The following is a 23,810-nucleotide window of genomic DNA, read 5'->3' as shown; positions in this document are numbered from 1 at the left end:
CAGTAATGTCCTTGATACTGATTTTAGTTTCAAGTGACCAAAGATCCACTCTTCTCTTGTACTGCTTCCTAATCTTCAACAGGTATCATTAGATTTAAACTTCAGTGTGAAGAGACACATCCGTGTTCCTCTCCACTATCACCAACAAGTAGTACAGTTGAATACTATTTGGTGAATGGGAAAAAGTGTTACATCCCATTTAGTTTATAATTTCCTTATACTCTGAGATCACATATTACATGTCTATTTTTCTGTAAACACTGTGCATATTGCTGAGCCTGCAATACGCAACAAAACCAGCTGACAGATTTTGTTACACAGTATATGTATACGACACTATGAAACAAGTCTCAAATCTAGGAGGCAGTCTAGCATAAAAGAAAGATACTGTATTATACACAAGGAACTGTGATTCTATTTTTCACTCCAATTTCTCTTTATCTCAGCTTCTGTTGGAGAATAAAGGAATGTGTTTCTTACACTAGTATTCTTCAAAATACTTCTTATAAAAACGATGACCAGGGAAGTTTGGCACATGTTGTATATATTATCTTCCTTTTGGGGGACTCATAATTCACACGAATTTATTAAAAACTTGCAGTAAAAAAGAGGTTTAACTTTATCTAATCTAGGATTTCCAAAATTAATTTGATTATGGAATTTTTTTTAGATTCAGTATCTACTGACATCACTCATCATCATTAATATTCATTCCTGAGTACAAATCTTGGGAAATGCTGAACTGTTCACGCAATCCCTTCTTCACCCAAACAGAGGCTTCCTCAGACTAGAAATGGGAAAAAGAAAAAGGGAGGGGAGCGGATGGGTAACGGTGAAGGAGGGACTCAGGCCAGTGCTGTTTTTATCTGTTTTATATCTTGGGAATCCATAAGAGATCTCATTTGTAAAAAGAATTTTCCTTGCTTAACAGAAAACAAACAGTTTAAAGAGAAGTTTTAAACAGTCTGCTCCAGCTGTCTTCTATGAAACTTTCCACTGATCATTTAACAAAAGATTACACAGAGAGGATTCTGGAAAAATGGCAGAGAGCAAGTACCCGGAATCTGTCTACCCACCTAGACAACAATTGTATTGGCAGAATCGGCTTGATACAACTATTTTGGAACTCTGGAGTCTACTGAAGGCTTGCAACTTCCAGAGGTAGACTTGGATAGAATATTGTGGTTAATTTTGGTCAATTTCAGCTCTTAGCACAGTAGCAGCTACCCATCCCTCACCCCTAGCCATGTGGTAGGCAGCTGTGCACGTGTTCCTGGAGCAGCTTGCCTGCAGCAGGCCACGGTGGGCAAAAAGACCATATCCTCCAAATATCGGGGATCTGTGCTCTGATCGCTGCTTCTGATCATAGAGGTGTAAACAAAGGGGCTTCAACAACAACAAAAAACAACTCAATTCAAAAAATGGCAAAGGACTTGAATAGACATTTCTCCAAAGGAGATATACAAATGGCCGATAATGTATACAAATGGCCAATAATGTACACGAAAAGATGCTCAACATCGCCAACCTAAGGGAAATGCAAATCAGAACTACAATGAGATACCAACTCATACTGATTAAAATGGCTACTATCAAAACAAAAACAAAATTTAAAAAAACACAAGTATTTGTGCAGATGTGGAGAAATTAGAACCTTTGTTCACTGATGGTTGTAATGTAAAATGGTATAGCCACTGTGGAAAATAATACAGTGGTTCCTCAAAAAACAAAAAAATAGAATTACCATATGATCGAGCAATTCTACTTCTGGGTATATACTCAAAAGAACAAAGCAGGGTCTTGAAGAGATTCCTACACACATTCATAGCAGCATTATTTGCAATAGCTAAAATGTGGAATTAACCCAAGTGTCTACCAATGGATGAATGGATAAGGAAAATATGAGACACACACACACAACACACACACACACACACACACACACACACACACACACACACACACACCACAATGGAATATTATTCAGCCTTAAAAAGTAGATTCTCCAATATGCTACAATATGAATGAAACTCAATGACATTATACTAAGCAGAAAAGCCAGTCACAAAAAGACAAGTATTTTATGACTCAACTTATATGAGATACCGAGAGCAAAGTCATAGTAATAGAAAATAGAATGGTGGTGTCAGAAACTAGGAGGAGCGGGGAATAAGGAGTTATTGTTTAATGAGTGTCGAGTTTCAGTTACAAGATAAAAAGAGTTATGGAGATAGATCATGGTGATGGTTGCACACTATTATGAAATTAATACCACTGAACTATACACTTAAAAATGGCTGAAGATAAATATTTTATGTGTATTTTGCAACAATAAAAAAACTGGGAAAAATAAAAAAAAGGTTGCACAGATTGAAACCTATCTAGATTGCCCCAGATGGAGAGTCAACTGACAAAATTAATTCTTGGTTTACTACTGGAAAATAAAAAAATACGCTGTTTAAGGGGCGCCTGGGTGGCTCAGCCGACTGGGCATCCGACTTCGGCTCTGGTCATGATCTCATGGTTTGTGGTTTCAAGCCCTACATCAGGCTCTGTGCTGACAGCTCGGAGCCTGAAGCCTGTTTCGGATTCTGTGTCTCCCCACCCGCCCCCCTCTCTCTGCCCCTCCCCTGCTCACACTCTGTCTCAAAAATAAATAAATGTAAAAAAAAAAAAAAAATTTAAAAAATACACTGTTTAAGATCACATCCTAAACTCAGGGAAGGCTCTTCAAATTTCTTAAAATACAGTTTTTAAAACCTACCATACATATGGGGTGCCTGGGTGGCTCAGTCAGTTGAGCATCCAACTTCAACTCAGGTCATGATCTCACGGTTTGTGGGTTGGAGCTATGCATCGGGCTCTGTGCTGGCATAGGATTCTCTGTCTCTCTCTCTTTTGCTCTCTCTGCCCCTCCCCCACCTGTGTTCTCTCCCAAAGTAAAGAAATGAACTTAAAAAAAAAAAAAAATCCCACTACAGATCTTGGGCTTACCTATCAAAAGGAATGAAAAAGCTGTATGTATTGATATGGAAGTATCTCCAAATTTTATGAAGCGGAGAAAAATAAAGAGTATTCAGGACAGTAGGTATAATATGGGGCTACTATGCATATTCATTTATGTTTAAAACTGGGGGAATACTGGAGTATATATATATATATTGTATTTACATAATAAACTCATGGAAAGATCCACAAACTAATAAAAATGGTTAAATGGTTACCTATGGCGAGGTAAGAACTAGGCAGATATAAAATAGGATAAAGCTATCTCAAAACTTTTCCCTGTATATTTTTGAATTTTTGAAACATGTGTATGTGGTTACTAGCTATTCAAATTCTATTTTCTCCCTCTCTCTCTCTCTCTGTTGGATGGTTGATCTTGAGCCTGCATGGAGCAAGCTGGCCCCAGACTTCTCCAAGTCCACATTTCTTTTCCTCCAATTCTTACGTGTTCAAAGACAGGGAACTACAGACATGCCTTTGTAGGAGGGTTACCTATTCAAATTTTAAAGTAAAGATCAAGTAAAATGATAAAAACAAAATTCCCCCAAATTAAAAATAAGTCCAAAAAATGCCTCCTCTCTCACTAGAAAACCCTAAAACAAATGACCAATGTTTTAAACAATTTTGGACTGGCAACGAGCAATCCAACATATTTCCACTGGAAAGGCTTGGCTTTTTCTTAGTTATCTTCTTTTTTCCTGTTTCTTAATGAAGCTTATCATAGCTTTCTAATATGTTACAATATCATCTTCATTTATGGTTACATTTAGTTTAAAATTTCACTTCATATACCCAGAGCCACAATTCAAACTCTCTTAGACAATTTTTAACAGTAAGTTAAATCATTTACCATTACTACACTGCCCTATTCTTGGCCCACTAGCTATGAAAAAAAAAAAAAAGTTACTGAGTTTTTCTTCCCTTTTCTTCCTTTATACAAATTTTGGTTAAATTCTTGACAGCTGTCTAAAAATTCTGCAAAATAATGCAAGCACTATGCACTGAAATATACTGGTTATATTTAATATACTATAGCAATAACATGGGAATTGGAGAATTTCCTGTTTAAGTCTTAAATATATTTTAGACTTGAATTAAGAATCCAATTCTATCCTATGATCTAATAAAGATTTTACTGGTCACTAGGAAGTTAATGCATGACTTCTCTCTCTAAAATATCAACCAGAACATTTTTGATGAGAACTCAAATTTGAATTTGATGGGATGAAGTCAAGATATTGCTCCAAAAATTTTCTTACAAATTTCACCCTTCCCGGGGCGCCTGGGTGGCTCTGTCGGTTGATCGCCCAGCTTCGGCTCAGGTCATGATCTCAGTTTGTGAGTTTGAGCCCCGCGTTGGGCCCTGTGCTGACAGCTCAGGGCTTGGAGCCTGCTTCAGATTCTGTGTCTCCCTCTCTCTCTCTGCCCCTCCCCTGCTCACACCCTGTCTTTCTCTCAAAAATAAATAAAGATTAAAAAAAAAAAAAAAAAACCCACCAAATTCCACCCCCCTCCCTTTGTATTGAATAAGTACAAATCTATTACTCCTTAAGGTTTAGTATAATACTCTTTCTAGGCCAAAGTACTAGTGGGTAAATTTTGAAAATGAAAAAATATGTATTTACTTTTATTACATAATAATTGCCAGGAACAAATATCCTATGATTCATTTATTAGGCATTTATTAGGAACCTTCTTCTTGGGTATTAAAAGTAATGCTGCATAAAGTGCCAGTCTGCTAATGTGCTTGGGCCAGAATGTAAATCAACACACTTCCTTCTTTTTTTTTTTTTTTTTAATTTTTTTTTTTTTTTAACGTTTATTTACTTTTGAGACAGAGAGAGACAGAGGATGAACGGGGGAGGGTCAGAGAGAGAGGGAGACACAGAATCTGAAACAGGCTCCGGGCTCTGAGCTGTCAGCACAGAGCCCGACACGGGGCTCAAACTCACGAGCCGTGAGATCATGACCTGAGCTGAAGTCGGACGCTTAACCGACTGAGCCACCCAGGCGCCCAACACACTTCCTTCTTTAACAAACTCTTGTTGTATAAAAAATGTCAACTAAACCACTGTGTTTAGTGACACAAATATGCCAGCTCTTTATCCTATCCTCAAACAAACCACTTTGAGTAGCAATGCTGTAGAGGATTCAAATAGAACAAAATATGGCCCAAAAAGCCTCTCAAGAAGTTTACAAGTTAAGGGAAGTGACTGATTCATCTATATGTGTAACAGTAATACATATAGAGTGCCTTTGGACAAAGGTACACATAAACTAGCTACGAGTTCAATGAAAAGAGAAATCATTCACCACTAAAGATTAAAAACAAGGTTAAAAAGTGGAGTGGTATTTGAACTAGGTAGACATAGGTAGGAGAATGAAATAAGCAAAAGGTTAGAAAAACTTGGGTAGACTGAAAATTTTAGTTTGGTGGGAAACAGGATACATGAAATCTAGTGGAAATAAAGCATAAACCTAATAGAGGCTGAGAATAGTACTCTCTGCATTTGGTAGGTAATGGTACATGAAAATTTTTTGTTTTGTTTTACAAGGATGGGAAAATGAATGATCAAAGCTGCACTTTTGGAAAAATCATTTCTAGCAACAATGTAAAGAACGGAGAGAAGAGAGATGAGTAACAGAAAGGGGAAACAAATGAGAGAAGGCTATAAAATGATTCAAAGTTGAACAGTTTATACTTATACCATAATTCAGTACACATGCAGGATGAAGACTACTCCCACCCAAAACTCAGTGATGCTCCACATTAAACTTATACGAAATACTAATTATCCATGCAACACCCTAACTTCAGACCAACTTAGTTAAAAAAAAAAAAAAAAAAAAAAAAAAAAAAAAAAAAAAAAAAAAAAGCCAAACTGTTGTTTAATATTAAGAAGCCAAAACATTTACTTAATTGACATCCTAATGGACGATGCTTTGCTGTCATAAGGACTGGGAAAAAGAAAGTCTAATAGTTGTTATATTCCTAAAATTCAGTTAACTTAATAATAGAAAAGTATATCAGAAATAGAACATAAATGTTATGAGTTTAGAATAACTGAGTTTCTAAGCACTTACCATTCTCAGGCTGAGTTTTCTTAAGTGAATCAATGAGAGTACTGACTGCTTTTAAAACAAATATAATTTCTGTTACTTGTTGCCTAAAAAACAGATGGGAAATTATTTCCATCATGATTTTAAGATATGCCATGTGTGTTTACTAGGTTTATACAAATAGATATATTTTTGGAAAAATACTGAACACAATACAAAGTTAATTTTAGTTTTAAATTCTTATTAAAATATTTTATTAACATATACTTCAGTGTGCAAATAAGATTTATAGTTATTTTTACCATAAGTTATCAATTTCAAAGGGAGGGGGAGGCAATCTCTTCAGGCAAATCTAAATTTGTAAGATAATTGTAAAATATTTCATATAATTATTTAAAGTTAAGACATTTTATAATATATGCTTTTAAGGCTTCTCTACAAAAATGTTTTTTTTTCTTTTTAACTCCTTAGCACCAAAAGGGATTTGCCAAAGCTTAAATGGAAATAAAAACCACTATTACCTCCTGACACATATTTTATCATGCTGTTAAAAGAACATTTAAAATTATAATAGTACTTGTTTGATTTTCTAATACAACAAAAAGAAACATGCTCAAAACTAATCCTAAGGTGTCTCCTATTTGGAGACATCAGTAATGAAGAATGAACTTGGGAGTAAAGGATGAACAAGAGTAGCTTCATTCCCTTCTTTATCCCTACATAGTTTCCTCCCTTTCCCCTCATTGCTGACACCAATCTGTGTTTTCATTCTGCAGAAAAAATTTTTCTAATACTATGACAGAGTACTATTTCAAGCCTCCCTTTGTAAGCATAGAAGAAGTTACTGTGTTGCAATGTAGTTTAGAAAATAATGTAATGACACTGCATCAAACACAGGATGATACAATACAATACTTTATAGGACAACTATAAGTAAGACTCAATTTAAAAGCAATAAACACTAAAAACATGAAAAATGAAGGAAAAGCTGCTTTCTGAAGTCAAATAATACGTTATAATCTAGTAAATAAAAATATTCCAAGCAAAGCAACTTTATTACTGCTTTTCCAAGTATACTTCAGAGATTATGATAAATCAATTTTCAATCATGCCCATAACCAAATTACTAACACCTGTCTTTGGAATGCTTTTATATATAAATCTGAATACGAGGAGGTATAATTTATATTTTAGAAATTCAAAATACAGTGGATCTTAAAAATAGAAATACAAATGACTATTAAGCATTGGTAATTTAAAAAAAACCAAACTACCATGTAACTATTTTTCATTCATCAAATTTAAAAAAGATAAAATAAATCATAAAATGGCAAATAATTTTAAAATGCTAAAAACTGAGAAAAGGACATTTATATACTTCTGGGAGAATGTAAATTGGCAGAAATTCCTGGTAGGCAATTTGGAATACATATCAAAAGCTTTAAAAATGTTTTTATCTTAGGGCACCTGAGTGCTCAGTTAAGCCTCTGACTTCAGCTCAGGTCATGATCTCACGGTTTACGACTTCAAGTCCTGCATCTGGCTCTGTGCGGTCAGCTCAGAGTCTGAAGCCTGCTTCAGATTCTGTGTCTCCCTCTCTCTCTGCCCCTCCCCCTGCTCACAGTTTGTCTCTCAAAAATAAATAAACATTAAAAGAAATTTTAAAAATGTTTTTATCTTTTTTTTTTATTTTTTTTTTAACGTTTATTTATTTTTGAGACAGAGAGAGACAGAGCATGAACGGGGAGGGTCAGAGAGAGGGAGACACAGAATCTGAAACAGGCTCCAGGCTCTGAGCTGTCAGCACAGAGCCCGACGCAGGGCTCGGACTCACGGGCTGCGAGATCATGATCCGAGCTGAAGTCGGCCGCTCAACCGACTGAGCCACCCAGGCGCCCCAAAAATGTTTTTATCTTTTGACAAGTAATTCTAACTCCAAAAATTTATTATAAGTAAATAAGAATGTGCACAAAGATTTGGGGCTGATGATTTACCTCTCCAATAGTACCTCAAGAGATGGACCCATAATGATTTTTGAAACTCTACCCTGACTTTGATAACTCTATCTTCCAATGGTATTTTGTTTCATTTGTTTTGCTTTAAACTCTAATTCCCACATAAAAAAAATAGATTGGTGACATAACTCAAATTTATGATTACATTTTTTGATGAATTCTGATTTCTATCCCAACTTTGATTAGCTTTGGCTTTGCAGAAAGACCTAGAGCCCCTTCCACTGACACAGCTTGGCTAAGTGGGAAGCAAATTAGTTTAGGAACAAGGGCTTAATTAAGCAAACTAGATAAAAAGAAGATCTAAAATGCTAGCTGACTTGTAGAGAAATCTAAAAAAAACTGTAAAACTAACTAGGAAGTTCCCAGAGTATGATTTATCAATTATTTTCTCTCTAGAGAGATCCACACCTATGTGCTCATACAGATCCACAAGTCCTTATCCAGAAATCCTTGAGAAAACATATTTTAGAATTCAAAATTTTCTTTTAAATCCAAAAAGGAAACTTGGTACACATATCATATATTACTTAACCTTCATGACGAGTCTGAAAAAGCATCCCAAAATAAAATGCATTAATATATCTGCAGCAAAACTTATAAATATTTACACCATATAAAATAAATAAAATTATAAACAGCTTCAGGTTACATTCACATCACTTATAAAAACAACTTGGTGCTCAAAGCTTTTTTTTTTTTTTTTTGAATTAATAACTATGACAGCATATTCCCTTCATCTATAAAATAAAATCTATACCTTGGAAGAGGGCATTTACCACTTAATCTTTCATCCTCTATATAGCGATGAAGTACATCTTGAGACCTCTTTAAAAGTACTGAGAGTGCCATTCGTGAGATATAGCCTTCTTGAGGTGTTGTGACTTTGTTACTGAAGGAAAACTGGAGCAATGTTTCAAAACACATTTTCGAAAATTCCTCTCTCAAACGAATATCAATCTCTGCTTCTGTAAAATTAACAATTTTTGATGGTTAATAGGAAGTTAAATTAATAACCTTAATGATAACAATTTAGCAAACTAGGAACAGAAGGAAATTCTTCAACTGATGAAGAGCATCTATGAAAACCTTACAGCTAACAGCATGTATATAACAATTTTCCCCCTTTCAAGACCAAAAACAAGGCAAGACTGTCAACTCTCATCATTTCTACTTAGTATTTTTCTTGTCTTGTTTTTTTTCATACTCTTTGACAGCACTATAAAATACTTCTCAATGGTTTGCCACAAGGTCAAGTTTGTGATTTTTCTTTCTTTCTTCTTCCTTCCTCCCTTCCTACTTTCCTCTTAGCGACATCTTTCTAGAGCCAGACCTGAGCTCTATTCTGGACTAGCTGCTCTCTAGACCTGCTGTCCCGCCATCTCCTAGAACTAGTCTTTGTCATAGCCTGGGAATTGTTTTATTCTCTTATTGTATATCCCACTTCCTAGATCCATGCCTTCCATTTCCTTGGCTTACTCCTTTGTTTTCATGGAGCACATTCTAGAATGTCTCAGAAAGACTATTCTGAATAGGAAGTAACATTTTTGAGAACTTGCATTTCTGAAAATATCATTACTTTACTGTGGTACTCAAAGAGTTGTTCCTTAGCAGCATCAACATCACCAGAAAACTCGTTAGAAATGCAAATTCTCATATCCCACCCCATACGTACTGAATCAGAAGCTCTGAGAGTACAGCCCAGCAATAGCTTGCCCTTGCAGCTGATTATAATACATGCTGACATTTGAAAATTACCATTCTACGCTTATACTCTGCCAACAATGGGCCCACATTTAAAACTCCTTCTTAAAAATCCTTTCCATTTCTAACTCTCAAACTACTTCATCGATGTCTTTTAGCATACGGTGCTGCTACTGAAAAGTCCAATGTCCTCTTGATACAATTCTTCTGTGTTGGACTTTTTTCTTTTCTTTCTGAAATCTTGTAGATCTTCTCTTTATCCCAGGTATTTTGAAATTTCCTAACAACATGCCTTCTTGTGGATCTTTTTTCTTTCACTGTTCTGGTCACTGAGTGGCCATTTTTAATTTGGAGACTGATTTCTTTAGTTTATGTATTTGATAATTTCCTCTGTTAGCTTTGCTCTATTTTCTCTTTCTGGAAGACCTATTGTCAGATGTTAGACCCCTTGGATTCATTTTATTTCTTTCTTCTTATGTTGTCTACTTTTTGTCTTTCTCTACTTCCTGGTTTACCTCCTTATATTTTCTTGTAACCCTTCACTGGACTTGTTATTTCAGCTGTCACATTTTTAGTTTCTGTGAGCTCCTTCTTATTCTGATTCCTCCTTGTTAATAGTATTTTTTTTCATGCATATAAATCTTTTATCTCTTTGAACATCCTAATTATAATTGTGCTTTTTTGAGTAATGTTTTTATGGCTCTGAATTTTATCTGTTTCCTCTCAGTTTCTTTTACTCCCTCTTTGTTTTTTCTCTTTCATGTTGAAAGATTTTCTCTGAAAGCTTTGGCTATCAGGTCATACTTAAGAACGGTGGGGACCAAAACTGATCCCAGGAACCTAGGTCTTTATAGAAGCCTGGTCCTGTTTCTATGTATATGTTTAAAAAAAAAAAAAACCTCCAAGTTAAAGTCGAGAAGTTTGTGTCCAATGGCAAAGTCATTGGAAGAATGCCCAAATACCTTCCTTACTTTGGTATATTTAATACTATAAATGGCAAAGAGGTATCATCAGAAACTGCTAGAAAAAGTATACATGGCAACTCAGTAATCCTTATTAAGCTTAAAGTATTTACATCTGATTATATTGTTTGTAACACACATTTTATAAAAATGTATCTAGAAATTTTTATATACTCTTTAATAATAAAAAGTTGACTGTATTAATATAAGTAGTATTTAATTATTTTTTCTGAGACTATTATTTTTGTTAAATCTGCACTTTACCAGATCACTTTTAAAACTTGTTTGGGCTGGGAAAAAGAAGTGCTGTAGTTTGTGAAGTAAGCAGTATGAGAGACATCTAGTGGCCAGACTACACACATTTAAATGTTCTTCAAAGTGCTTAGCACAGTTTAACAGAATATTCACATTTTCCCCTCAGAAAGCTTAATGTTCTATCATGTTCTTAGAAATTACCTTAACCATTCTCCAGTTTACATTTTGCCATAATCACAGGAGTAAACATTTATATAGTCAGCTTCTTCCAAAGTACTTCAATACTAACATTTTTAATACATCATTAAAATAACATACCTGTAAATGAAGATGACTGAGAATGTATTGAGCCCTTATTAAGCATAGTCATTATCTGACCAACAAATTCCTTAGGAATAAAATTGGCATAAGGTAGTATCTCAGTGCTGATAAGCTGAACTACCTACAACAAAAGAGGCAAACTCAAATGCATTTTTTTTCTTGAAAGAGACCAACTCAAATGACAGTATCTAGAGTAAAACCTAAATTTTATTTTAAAAGAAAATCAGCTAAAGAATCTTCTTTGAAGTACACAAACATTTTAATGTTAACATACAGGATGAGTAGTCCATTTCCCTCATTTGTCTTAGTAATAATAATAAATTTATTACAAAATAGTCAATACTATAGACTGTTTACTATGCAACCATTTTAGTAAATGTTGATGTTATATGAAATGTATCCATGCTAGAATAAAGTATCCAAAACAGAATTAAGAATAAGATTGAAATCACTTTTTATAACCATAAATGAGACAAAAGAGAAAGGAAAATTACATTCATTTTTGTTAAATAGCTCATTTCTAATACATAATGTGTTATTTTGCCCTTTGAAGAAAAAGAAGAAAAGTTTACAAGAGTTTTAATACAGAAATGGACAAAAAGCAATATTTTATACATATACTTTTTTGATATACTTTAAAGTAATTTACTTCATTTACTTAAAAGTTCTTTTATCCTGCTTAAAGGAAAATCATCAAACCACCACCCCCAACAAAAAAATCTATAACCAAAAAAAACTACTTCTTTAAAGTCAATTTATAATCAACAAAATATATTCTTTAACAAGCTCTCATTATGTGCTTCAAGAGTTTGAGAGGCTCTATCTACAGCTGGTTAAAAAGAAAAATCTAAACAACTTATTGATTAGTTTGAACGACAAACACCTGGTTTGCCAAACTGTAGCACAAACTCTCAAATGCGTGCTCAATGACTGAGATTTTACTGAATCAACTACTTTTTAAAATTATTAAATGGACACAACTATGGATCTAGACAACATACACACAGCACAAAGCTAACAAATAAAAGGAAATCATGTCAGTGCTTTAAGAACCAACCTTTAATCTCTGTGAGAGTTTTAAAGCTTTTAGGTTCAATCTTAACTTACTACCCCTACTTGTTCTTTTAGCAATTTCATAATTTCAACATTTCTACTATTTGGTTTGCACAAATGGTTACAGGAAAATGTTTTAAATAGCTTCCTCACCTCAACGTCAATACTTTCATTTCTTTGAAATTCTTGAATAGAGAGATTATCTGGAGGTATGCTAAAAAATAAACAAATAAAACACTTGATTTTTAAAAGTAACATGTTCCTTGGAAATAAGCAGTATTCAAATGACAAAAAGGATTTATTTTCTCACCCAGGTTCTCACCCATTACCATTTATTTAAAAGAACAGTATTTTTAATTAAAGTTATTAGTATAATAAGGACTATACCAATTACAAACATGAATTTCTTAACTACAAAAAATGCTTGGTCCAATCCTGAATTAAATAAAATCTATAAAATTAAACTCCTTTCAGTATTATGAAAAAAACAATAAAAAGTGAGGGTATTACTATCATCTTCAGCTACAACAAAAATTACTACTGTGAGGATACCTGAATTCACTTACATTGCCAGTGACTTAAAAGAGTCTTGGTTATCTGCTGAACCCATTCACTCAGAGACTGGCCATTAATCACTAATTTGTAATAAACACAATGTATTAAAGATCTTTACATTAAAAATAGAGAACATCTAAAACAAAACAGGACTGATTCAGACTTTCTAAAGCAGAAAATTATTCCAGCAAGATCAATGGAAATCAGTAATTCTGAGAGAACCAAGGTGAATTCTAAACCATGTGGCTCCTAATTAGAATGGGCGGTAAAATGGTATTAAACTTACAAAGCAGTGAAATATTAACTACTTAAAAACAGCTGAGAATAAGATGTTAATGATTGTTACAGTAATGACAGTGAAAAATTACAGAGCCACTGTACTAAGCCACTGTACTAAGAGCTTTAATTTGTATTATTTCATAAGTTCCCAGAGTAACCACATGTAGCAAGTATTATCCTCATGTAATTGACAGAAGAGGAAACTGAGGCTTTGAATGCTGGTAAAATGACCAAGAATGTACTGTAAGCAAATGACAAGGCCGCAATTTGACCCTAAACTTCTCTGGTATTTGAGCCTAAATTCTTCTCTTTCATGTTGTAAATGTAAAAGCAGTGTTATCTTAGATTTAGAGTTATAATATACAGTTTTGTATCTAGGGCTATTTTTGCTCTAGCATTATTTGGTTTTTCTATTTATAAGTATTAGAATACACACAAGCACTCGTGCACATGTACTCTGTTATGGGTACCATATCTTTACTTGATTTAGATGTTTTTCATTCAGCAAATATTTATTGAGTATCAGATGCTTTGTACCATATACAGCATATATACAGCATTGAGTTTGAGCAAGATGGTGTTCAAGATCCTGCTGTGAACAAGATGCACTTAGTCTCTGTTGCATGAAACTTGCATTCTGGTGTGCAAGTCCTAGACTAATTCTATAATCTGCTAGTAGGAAACTACAGGAAAAATTTTAATGACATGTACCCAAACTGGAACCAATGGTGGGAATTTCATAACTGCTACAACTAATGTAGCTTCACAGATCCTATCTGTATCTCTGGAGATAAAAGCTGTGTTTAATTCTAATTTATAATCAAGTAATATAAGTGTTCAGTGATACAAAAAAAACGGTGATAATGGTGGAGGTAACTGAGGATGGGCTATGAATTAAAAAAAAAAAGCTTATTAGGAACAGACAGTAATAATATAAATGTGACAAGGATCATGTATCAAACACTGAAGTGGATTTTAAAATATTTTATGAGGAAAGAAAGCATACAAAGTCAGAAACTCAAAAGTTCACTCCTAATTCCAGCGATCAAAAAAATCAGGAATTATTTGATGATGCATAGGTTAAGTATTCTGGTCTCAAAACTCAAACTAATGGTTATTTTTTTAACTTATAGTTAGTATCCTTACTAAACACTTTGAGCATATCAAAAAAATTGGTTGAGCTTCTAAAAAACTGATGATTAACACAGTTTACCTATAAATTATAAGTAGAGATGGTGAACACTGCAGGTAGAAACGGGCCATATAAGATCCTTAATTCTCTAAGATGGAGGTAATTTTAAAAATTATCTTCACAAATATTTAGTTGAAATAAAATAACTGATAAAGTATGATTTGTATTTTTTGTCAGTTCTCTCTGCATGGTACATTCAAAAAGTGTAATGAGATACAATTTCATATACTATAAAATTCACCTTTTAAATTATATAATTCAGTGCTTTTTAGTATCTGCACAAAGTTGTGCCACTTCTAATTCTAGGATATTTTAATCACTCCTGAAACACATTCTGTACTTTGACCAGTCACTCCTCATCCTCTCCTCTCCCACCTGTAGCAACCATTAATCTACTTTCTGTCTTTACGCATTTGCCTATTCTGGATATACCCCATAAGTGGCATCATACAATATATGGCCTTTTGTGTCTGGTTTCTTTCACTTAGCATAACATCTTCAAGATTCATCTATACTGTAGCATGCATACATCAGTATTTTATCCTTTCTTATGGCTGAATATTCCAATCTGTAGACATACCACATTTACTTTATCCATTCATCAGGTGATATACATTTGGATTGTCTTCATTTGGGGGCTATTATGACAAATACCACTATGAATATTAGTGAACAAGTTTTTGTGTGAACATGTTTCATCTGAATTCTTTTGGGTAGTACTTAGTGATTTTTAACTTAAGGTCCACAGACCATTTGTATGAATTCCCCCCCAGCCCAAGTGTATTCTAGAGGACAAGCACCATGTTTCAGTACTCCAAGGATGATTGAATGAACTCCTAATAACCTTCAAGTGTCTACCAGATTACAGTCTTTATGTTTTTCATCTTTAATCATGTTTTTTCTTTTTCTCCTTTCAACTATTTATTTATGATAGTCTTCAATGATGTCCAAAGCCTTCATTTTCTTCTAGCTAATTTTGATTTTATTTGTATTTCTTTGTTATTATACTGCCTTGCCAAAACAGCTTAAAGAACAAAAGAAAGCTAAGCATTATAAAGGCATGGTTATTCAAAGTCTTAGAGTGTATATTAAGTTAAAGGACTTATAAATGTTCCAAGATGAAATATGCTCAAATATTAGTATTATATAAAAACTAAGGCCTTATTATTCCAAGCAACATTCTGAAACACCCTACTGTTCAATATTACTGATGAACTTCAGTTATAGAACAAGTACATATATGACATAAAATAATATTTTGTGATTTCCAAAGTAATCAATTATTTGAAAAACAAAAAACAAATCCTCATGAAACTGAAAATGTGCATTGTTTTAAGTTCTCCTAGTGAGCACTGCCATTTTTAGCTTCAGCTAACTAATGCAAGTTTTCAATTTGAGCTTTAAAATATTTTTTGGACTATGAAATAAAAATGACCAGTCCAAGGTCAACAGGAAGTAGGTGATAGAGTCCAAAGTAGGTCATGACTTTCAATGTAGGGTAGGTCTCTACTACTCCATGTAGTAGAAGGCTTAAATCTATAAGTAGAATAACTACAACTTAGAACACTGATTCTGTGTTACTGACAGCTGAAGTCAGTATCTTTATTATTTTCTAGCCATTATACACAATTCCAAATTTAGAAGTAAATTTCCTACTCCTAGTTATTTACAGTTTTGGTCTTTAAAATTCTAGTTTAAAATATGGCTTTTTGATGGGAAAGGATACGGATAGCATCACTTTCTCTTAAGGAAAGGAAATAATGAGGATAATAATAGTGGTAGCAAGCATTTTAAAAGCACTTACATGCCAGGTACTACTCTAAGGAGTCATTTATTTTAAGTGACTTAACCCTCTTAATGACCCTATGAGTTAAGTATAATTCCCATTAACAGATAAGGAAATGAGTTCCTGAGAGGTTAAGTAACTTGTCCAAAACATCTCAGTTATAAAGTAATACAGTCGAGATTTGAATCCAGATGGCCCCACTCCTAAGTCAGTGCTCTTACCCACTATGCTGTCTGCTTTCTTAAGTAATATGATTTTCAACATACTCAATACACCCAAAACTTTAATGTAAGCAGGGCTGCCGTTGGGCTAAAAACTATAATGAATTATAGTACGACTGCATTAATACAAAATGACATAAGATGTACAGTTTCTATTATTAGGCCTTTTGTTTCATTGCCTACTTTATTGTACACAAACACATAAAATTAATTTCAGAAAACTGAACTTAATAAGAACAAAGTTTGGAAAATGAAAAATGTTCAATAAGAAACCTGAGAATTAAGTAAGATGGTAGAAAGACCCAGCCAAAAGAAAACAAAGAAGTTTTACTCATTGCCAAAAAACCTGCTCTAAAAGGTTATATTATTATGGGACACCTGGCTGGCTCAGTTGGTGTAGCATGTACCTCTTGGTCTTGGGGTTGTGGGTTCAAGCCCCATGCTAGGTGTAGAGATTATGTAAAAGTAAAATCTTTAAAAAATAAAAAGAAAAATAAATAAAAATTAAAAAAACATAAAAATAAAAAATAAAAATAAATAAAAATAAAATAATAAAGCAACATGAATATACAGACAACTGAGAAGGAAAAAGAAAAGTTTAAATCTCTAAACCTATTTGATTCATACAAATTAATATAGTGATTTTGGGCAATGGAATCCACAAAGAAATTCAAATTTTCAGAGTTACAGATAAAAAGATAATTTGTTTCAATGTGCTTTGAGTCCTTATAATTTTCCTGCAAATACAGAGCATGCTTGCATTGGTATTTACAAGATTTCTAGAGATGAGATACATAAGAAAGTAAACAAGGGGTACTTGGGTGGCTTAGTCAGTTAGGCGTCTGACTCTTGATATGGGCTCAGGTTGTGATCTCGTGGAACTATAATTGAGCCCTACCTTGGCTCCACGCTGAGTGTGGAGCATGCTGAGGATTCTCTCTCTCCCTCTCTCTCTGCCCCTCCTCTGCTTGTGTTCTTTCTCTCTCTCTCTCTCAAATAAATAAACTTAAAAAAAAAAAAAAAGAAAGTAAAACAAAATCTGACCATTTGTGGAAACAGAAATAAGGATGTTACTACTTTCAATTTTGAAATACCAGATAAGCTTTTATACAAAATTTAAGTTAGCCCACAGATTCCTCATTCATAAAATTTAGTATGTCTTCTAATTATCCTACTCTCACTCAGTGAGGGGTCAAAAGATGATCCATAAACATAAGCCTTCAGATGGATGTCACACAATGAAAATTCCACTCTTCTTCACCAAAACTAACATATTTTTTTATTAAAAATAATTTTTTTTAATATTTATTTATTTTTGAGAGAGAGACAGAGCATGAGTGGGGGAGGAGCAGAGAGAGAGGGAGACACAGAAACCGAAGCAGGCTCCAGGCTCTGAGCTGTCAGCACAGAGCCTGATGAGGGGCTCGAATCCACGAACCGTGAGATCATGACCTGAGCCGAAGGTGGACGCTTAACCGACTGAGCCACCCAGGTGCCCCCACCAAAACTAACATCTTAAAGAGCTAATCATTATCATCACTAATCGTATTTATTCTGGTGCAACACTAATTTATTGCAATTGTTTTCCTCTTGCGATGTCAAATGGGCAGCAGATTTAAAAAACAAATCTTCTTAGCTTCCTCAAGTTAAAACCTTAATTATGATGCATCCATATTGTCTTACAGACTTCTGTCTTAAAATCAAAAACAAAGGGCACCTGGGTGGCTCAGTTGGTTAAGTGTCTGACTTCGGCTCAGGTCATGATTTCACGGTTTCTGAGTTCGAACCACGAGTGAGGCACTGTGCTGACAGCTCAGAGCCTGGTGCCTGCTTCGGATTCTGTGTCCTCCTCGCTCTGCCCCTCCCCAGCTCTTGCTCTGTCTCTGTCTCTCTCTCTCAAGAATAAACATTTAAAAAAACAAAAAAACAAAAAAACCACTGTAGGGGCACCTGGGTGGCTCAGTGGGGTAAGCTTCCGACTCCTCATTTCAGGTGAGGTCATAATCTCACCGTTCATGGGATTGAGTTCTGCAACAAGCTCTGCACTGACAACGCAGAGCCTGCTTGGGATTCTCCCTCTCTTTCTGCCCCTCTCCTGCACATGGGCTCTCTCTCTCTCTCCCTCTTTCTCTCTCAAAATAAATAAATAAGCTTAAAAAAACAAAAACAGTGTAAAAAGCAAAAATCTCCATTGCTCATGATAATGTATGTAGTGGATAAAGGTCTACTCAGTCTTGCTTCGTATACAACATGGCAATCTTAATAATTACTTTATTAATGAGTAAGGAGAAAGATTGTTTTTAGATCAATCACAGGTACTTTTTGAGAGATTGTCTTAATTGTAAAATTGAATGAGCTGACCTTTTAGTAAAGAGAAAGTCTTCAAAAGTATTGGCTAGTTCTGGCCACATACTGTCAAATTTTCCAGAAGAAGCATGCTGCCGGGCAACAGGTAGCCCAATAGAAAGAACTTTGAGGAGAGAAGATACTGCTAGTTTCCATGTGCTTTCAGAAGGGCAGGAATATTTCAAACTGAGAGGAACCCTAAGGGTCTGTGAAAATAAAGACAATTTAAGATATGTATTAATTAAAATATGTAAATACAACTTTAATTACTTAAAAAAACTATAGCAAAGAGAAAAAATAAGAGCACAGGTATTTTCACTTAAAAAAAGGATATTATTTTCTAGAAAAATCAGTATTTCAGACATGGTCCTCAAATCCTACTGCCTAAAAAGATATTCTGTTTCCATTTTATAAACAATGACCCTGAATGAGTAACAACCTTTTGAACTTCAGTTTCTCATCATAAAATATAGGGATGTTATCCAAAAAGATAGGAATAGTAAACTTAAAATTTCGCAGTTTCTCTCAACTTACTGTTACAGAATTAGAACGTTCTGCCATATTTTTCCTAGCAGAAAATAATTTGACTGATGGGGTTCTCCCATTTAAGAAAGATCAACACCTTGTATTTTTTCACTATTGGTTAGGTAAATATAACCTAAAGCATCAATACTTTGAAGTCTTATGTTTTATCTCTAAAATTCTTTGAACTTTATGTTCTACTCTAACATTTTAATGTACTTTTTCCTTTTCCAAGTTATTTCAGTAAGTTTGATAATTCAGAAAGACTGTTTATTCCTTAACCCTTGCAGATACAGGAGTAAAGCATCTGAGTTACGTATAGTGATGTGACTGCGATGTTGGGATTTACTTTTTAACTGGTCAACTTTTGAGGTAGGTCGCTAATTAAAGAACTAATTTGGTGGTTCAGAATGAAGTCCTCTGGCTATAGTTCTATCCAGCAACTACAAGGCTAGACTGATCAAACTCCCAGTTTCAGCATATCAGCAGATAATGTACATTAGAGTAAAAATCCTACTTTTATATTAAAATCCTAGTCTCAGAAAGATAAAGAGTAGCAGAGATAAATTTTCATATTTCAAGGTTATGGAGTGAATATAAAACTTAATTTCATCATCCTCCATACAAATTATTACTCACTCACTTCGTGAACCATTACATGTTAGCATGAAATGGGCCTCCACTAAGAGATAATTAGCCTAGCCAGATCTATTCCTTTCCTTTCCCCAGGTGCTTTGGGGGAACCTGACTTCAATTCCATTTGGGATTTAGGGTAAAGAGATGATTAGCTCATTAAGCCAATCAATCCACTCCATTTCCCTGACCATAATCACTGGTTCAAGACTGGGCATAGGACTAAAGCTGGTCCAATTAAGGTTAATTTTAGAAACTTAAGAAGAATAATATGATAAGAACCACGTATATACACACACCTCGTACTGGACATCAAACCCCTTATTAGCCTGTAACTATGAGGAGAAACATGGGGTGTAATCAATCTTTGGAAAAGCAGAATGGAGAGAAAAAAAACTTGATTTTTGTTGACACTGCAGAACCACTGGATAAACCAATCCTAAAACCCTCCCTCTATCTCTGAATTTTCCAACTAAGCATGGCAATAAATCCCTTTTATTGTTAAGGCTAATCAGAGGCTGAGTGTTTGCCATTTGCAAAGAAAACAGTGTTAAATTATACAAGGGCCAGTCTAAGTTAACATTTTATAACTCAAGGTTAGATAAAAGAAAAATATAATTAACTACTACAATTAATATTTTACTGAAATTAAGGGAATGTTACACACAGATTTATGTGATTTGTACATTTTTTGTTTAAAAACATGTAAGCAACTAAGATGGAGATTGGTTTAAAGCATATACTCAGTAAATCTGTGTGGAACTGGGAAATCTGCTCTTGCTGCCACGGAGCTCACAATTTTTGAGAAAGAAAGAGCCTTGTCCAATTAATCACAATACAGTGTAGTGAGTGGCATCAAGAAAGGGGCAGCATAGGAGCGCATGGGTGGCTCAGTCAGCTAAGCGTCCAACTCTTGTTTTTTTTAATGTTTACTTATTTATTATTTTTAATGTTTATTTATTACCTTTGAGAGAGAGATAGGCAGAGTGCGAGCGGGAGAGGGGCAAAGAGAGAGGAAGACACAGAATCCGAAGCAGGCTCCAGGCTCTGAGCCATCAGCACAGAGCCCGATGCGGGGCTCGAACCCATGACCCGTGAGACTGTGACCTAAGCCAAAGTTGGGCACTCATTTGACTGAGCCACCCAGGTGCTCCAAAGCATCCAACTCTTGATTTCAGCTCAGGTCATGCTGTCACAGTTCTCTGAGTTCAAGCACCACACTGTGAGTGCATAGCCTGTTTGGGATTTTCTCTCTCCCTCTCTCTGCCTGCTCACACAAGCTCTCTCTTAAAATAAACATTTTTTTAAAAGGGGTAGGGGGAAGGAGTACAGAAAAAAGATTATTTAATTCTTTGAAACATACAAACTGATTCATGTCACTCTTCAATGGCTAAAGAATAAAGTCTGATTCCTTACGATGGCTTATAAGAACCATAGCTATTTTTTAAGACTTATTCTAGGTCCTGACATCTCCGTAAATGGAATTTCTCAAAATTTCTTTAAAAAATACCACAATCTTTTACATTGCTTAATCCCTCGCCTTCTCCCTAGCAAATCTATTACTCCTTCAAGTGTCACTTCTGTTGATCCTTGCCAAAATCCTCTGGACAGTTCAGTTATTTCCTTGTCTATGGGGGATGGGAGGTGGGAACCTAACTTTTTACTCAGCACTGACTACTTGGCAAGTATCATTATAAGCTTTATCTCGAATGAGTCTCTCAATAGTTAAGACATATAAGTGGTATTGGTATCAACCTTCTTTTATAGATGAGAAACGCTCTGACAGGTCCATTTACCCAAAATTATACAGCAGCAAGTAAACAGCAATACACTCAGGCAGGTCTATCTGAATCCACTGTGTACTCTTCACTTAGGACTTAACATACTTTGTCTGCCTTTTCTATATTCCCTTCACTGAATTATTAAATGTAAGAATTATCTTGCTCATTTTTAAATTTCTACTAGTTAGTACCTGGCAACAGAGGTGCTTAAAAACTATTCTCAATGAATGAGGAGAGAACAGCTGTAATGGGATGAGTAGGGAGGGGAAGAAAGAGTATGACAAAAATCACGGGAAGGAGTTTAAAGAAGGTTAAGGGCAGTATCATAGGACAAGGAGGATAATTAGAAAAGCACACAGGATTTGAAGATTTGATCTTCTAAACTTTTAAGTCATTTCTGGAGCACCATATGAACGTAAGCCAGCATGCAGCGGGGTGAGAGCGAGTGGCAGCTTAGATGAAGGCCACAAGCTGTTTAAAGGAATTTGGAAGGAAAGAAAAGCTGAAAGGGGATGGGCCATTTGAGTAGGAAGTAAAGTGAGAGAAAGTTCTTCTATAAAGGGCTTAATCATCTTTCCAAGGTACAGTTTATGAGACTAAAAGGAAAATGAAACAAAGCGTCACCAACAAAAAAAGAGGGAAAGAGGAAAGGAGGGACACAGAGAGAAGGATGAGCTTTGAAACAGAGAAAGGCCTTCTCCATGAGGGAAGACAGTTCATATTGGCCTATAGAAGGCAAGGTTTAGGTGTGTTCTTCAAAACACAGGGAAAAAAAACCAAGAAACAGACTTTGGAAGAATCAGACATAATCCACTAGAGATGAGTTTTTGCAAATGGTTGTCCATACACTAGGGAACTGGCTTTAAAAACAAAAAAGACATGCATGATATCAGTTAAGTCAATGGGCTATAAACTTCTCCCTGAATACTCATCAACCTTGAAGTATAAGAAACAGGATACTTTGTTATCATGTGGCAAAATTTAAGAAGTGTAAAAAATCCAATGCATACTTACTTCAAAATATTTTTCATTTAAAAAAGAACTTTTCTTCCCATACTTTGGCTAGCTAACTTGGATGTGAATTAAAAAAAAAAAAAAAAGAATTTTTCATACTGTAGAAAAATGGCTTCCTAAATACGATCCATGAATGTTGGAGAAAAGTCTCTACAAATAAGTATATAAATATTTTCCATTATCTCAATATATGATAATATATCACTACCTATAATTTCAATAATTTACTGTAATTTCAATAATAGTATCATCATCAAGTGAAAGTATAGAAATTAAAAAAAAGATACCTTAATAATATTCTGGAGTACTTTCTCATTCACCACTGCTTTGTGACAGGCTGTTTTTTGGTATAAATCCACAACTACTTCTAAAGACCTTTCAGCAAACGGTACATAATTCAAGGCTACCCATTCCGCCTAAAAAGTAATATTTTCACATGGAGTTAAAAATAAATGAGATTAAATTATGTTGTTTTCAAAGAGAAACCTTCTTTGTCTTAAAGTTCAGTCCTTGGTTTTAGGTCAAGATTATATCACATGCAAAGTTTTCAAAGAGATACGTACTTCATGAAAGAGTAATTTTCAGCCAGGCAAAAATTAAAACTATCAGAAAAAGCAGAGAGCATTCTATCAAGTACTGGGAAGGATGTGTTTTACTTGTTGCCAATAGGTTAGGACAATTTTAGGAAATTTAACTCACCGGTGCAAATAGTTGGATCTATTGTGATTCCATTGTGTTGCAAGACAAATAGAATGAGAAAAGTTAATACACATTAAAACTACTTTTCGGATGATGTAAAATTATTTTATGTTGAGGGAACAAAATCAGCCTGTGCATGCATTCAGAAACTTACTTTTCCTCTAAGCCAAAACAAAGCCAAAATTTGCCAACTATGGCTATAAAAATCTTTGACATAAAATCCAACTACATTTCACACCAGCAGTAGACAATTTATTTAGCACACACAGATTTCTTCATTTTGTATTACAGATATTTAGACAAGATTAGGCTTAGGGATTTAGAAGCCATTTTGTAATGGGGTGGGGCAGCCAAGAAAGGACCTCTGAAGAAAAATGTAACATGAAAGGCCAAACTTTCTAGAGAACTA

At 34.5% G+C, this 23,810-nt stretch overlaps 1 protein-coding gene and 1 non-coding gene across 5 annotated transcripts in view; both read right to left on the bottom strand.

The window, feature by feature from the left end:
- MON2 (MON2 homolog, regulator of endosome-to-Golgi trafficking) overlaps positions 1-23,810 on the bottom strand; it is a 123,422-nt gene that overhangs the window by 1,878 nt on the left and 97,734 nt on the right. For 3 of the 4 annotated variants that reach the window (XM_007075010.3, XM_042992664.1, XM_042992665.1), the window contains exons 28-34: positions 23,402-23,419; positions 22,990-23,118; positions 18,768-18,958; positions 12,527-12,587; positions 11,318-11,441; positions 8,839-9,046; positions 6,091-6,173 (exon numbers count right to left, since the gene is read on the bottom strand). In XM_007075010.3, coding sequence (XP_007075072.1) covers positions 6,091-6,173; positions 8,839-9,046; positions 11,318-11,441; positions 12,527-12,587; positions 18,768-18,958; positions 22,990-23,118; positions 23,402-23,419 — 814 coding nt within the window. The remainder of the gene's footprint in view (positions 1-6,090; positions 6,174-8,838; positions 9,047-11,317; positions 11,442-12,526; positions 12,588-18,767; positions 18,959-22,989; positions 23,119-23,401; positions 23,420-23,810) is intronic. The other variant, XM_007075011.3, reaches the window with a different exon arrangement.
- On the bottom strand, positions 3,364-3,494 carry LOC122240675. The gene has a single exon (XR_006220447.1). It is a non-coding gene; the product is annotated as a small nucleolar RNA SNORA38 (small nucleolar RNA).

Source organism: Panthera tigris, chromosome B4 (assembly GCF_018350195.1).
Source record: "Panthera tigris isolate Pti1 chromosome B4, P.tigris_Pti1_mat1.1, whole genome shotgun sequence".
NCBI classification, from domain to species: domain Eukaryota; kingdom Metazoa; phylum Chordata; class Mammalia; order Carnivora; family Felidae; genus Panthera; species Panthera tigris.
The sequence above is the reverse complement of the archived record's forward strand: the minus strand, read 5'-3'. Positions and strand labels throughout refer to the sequence as shown.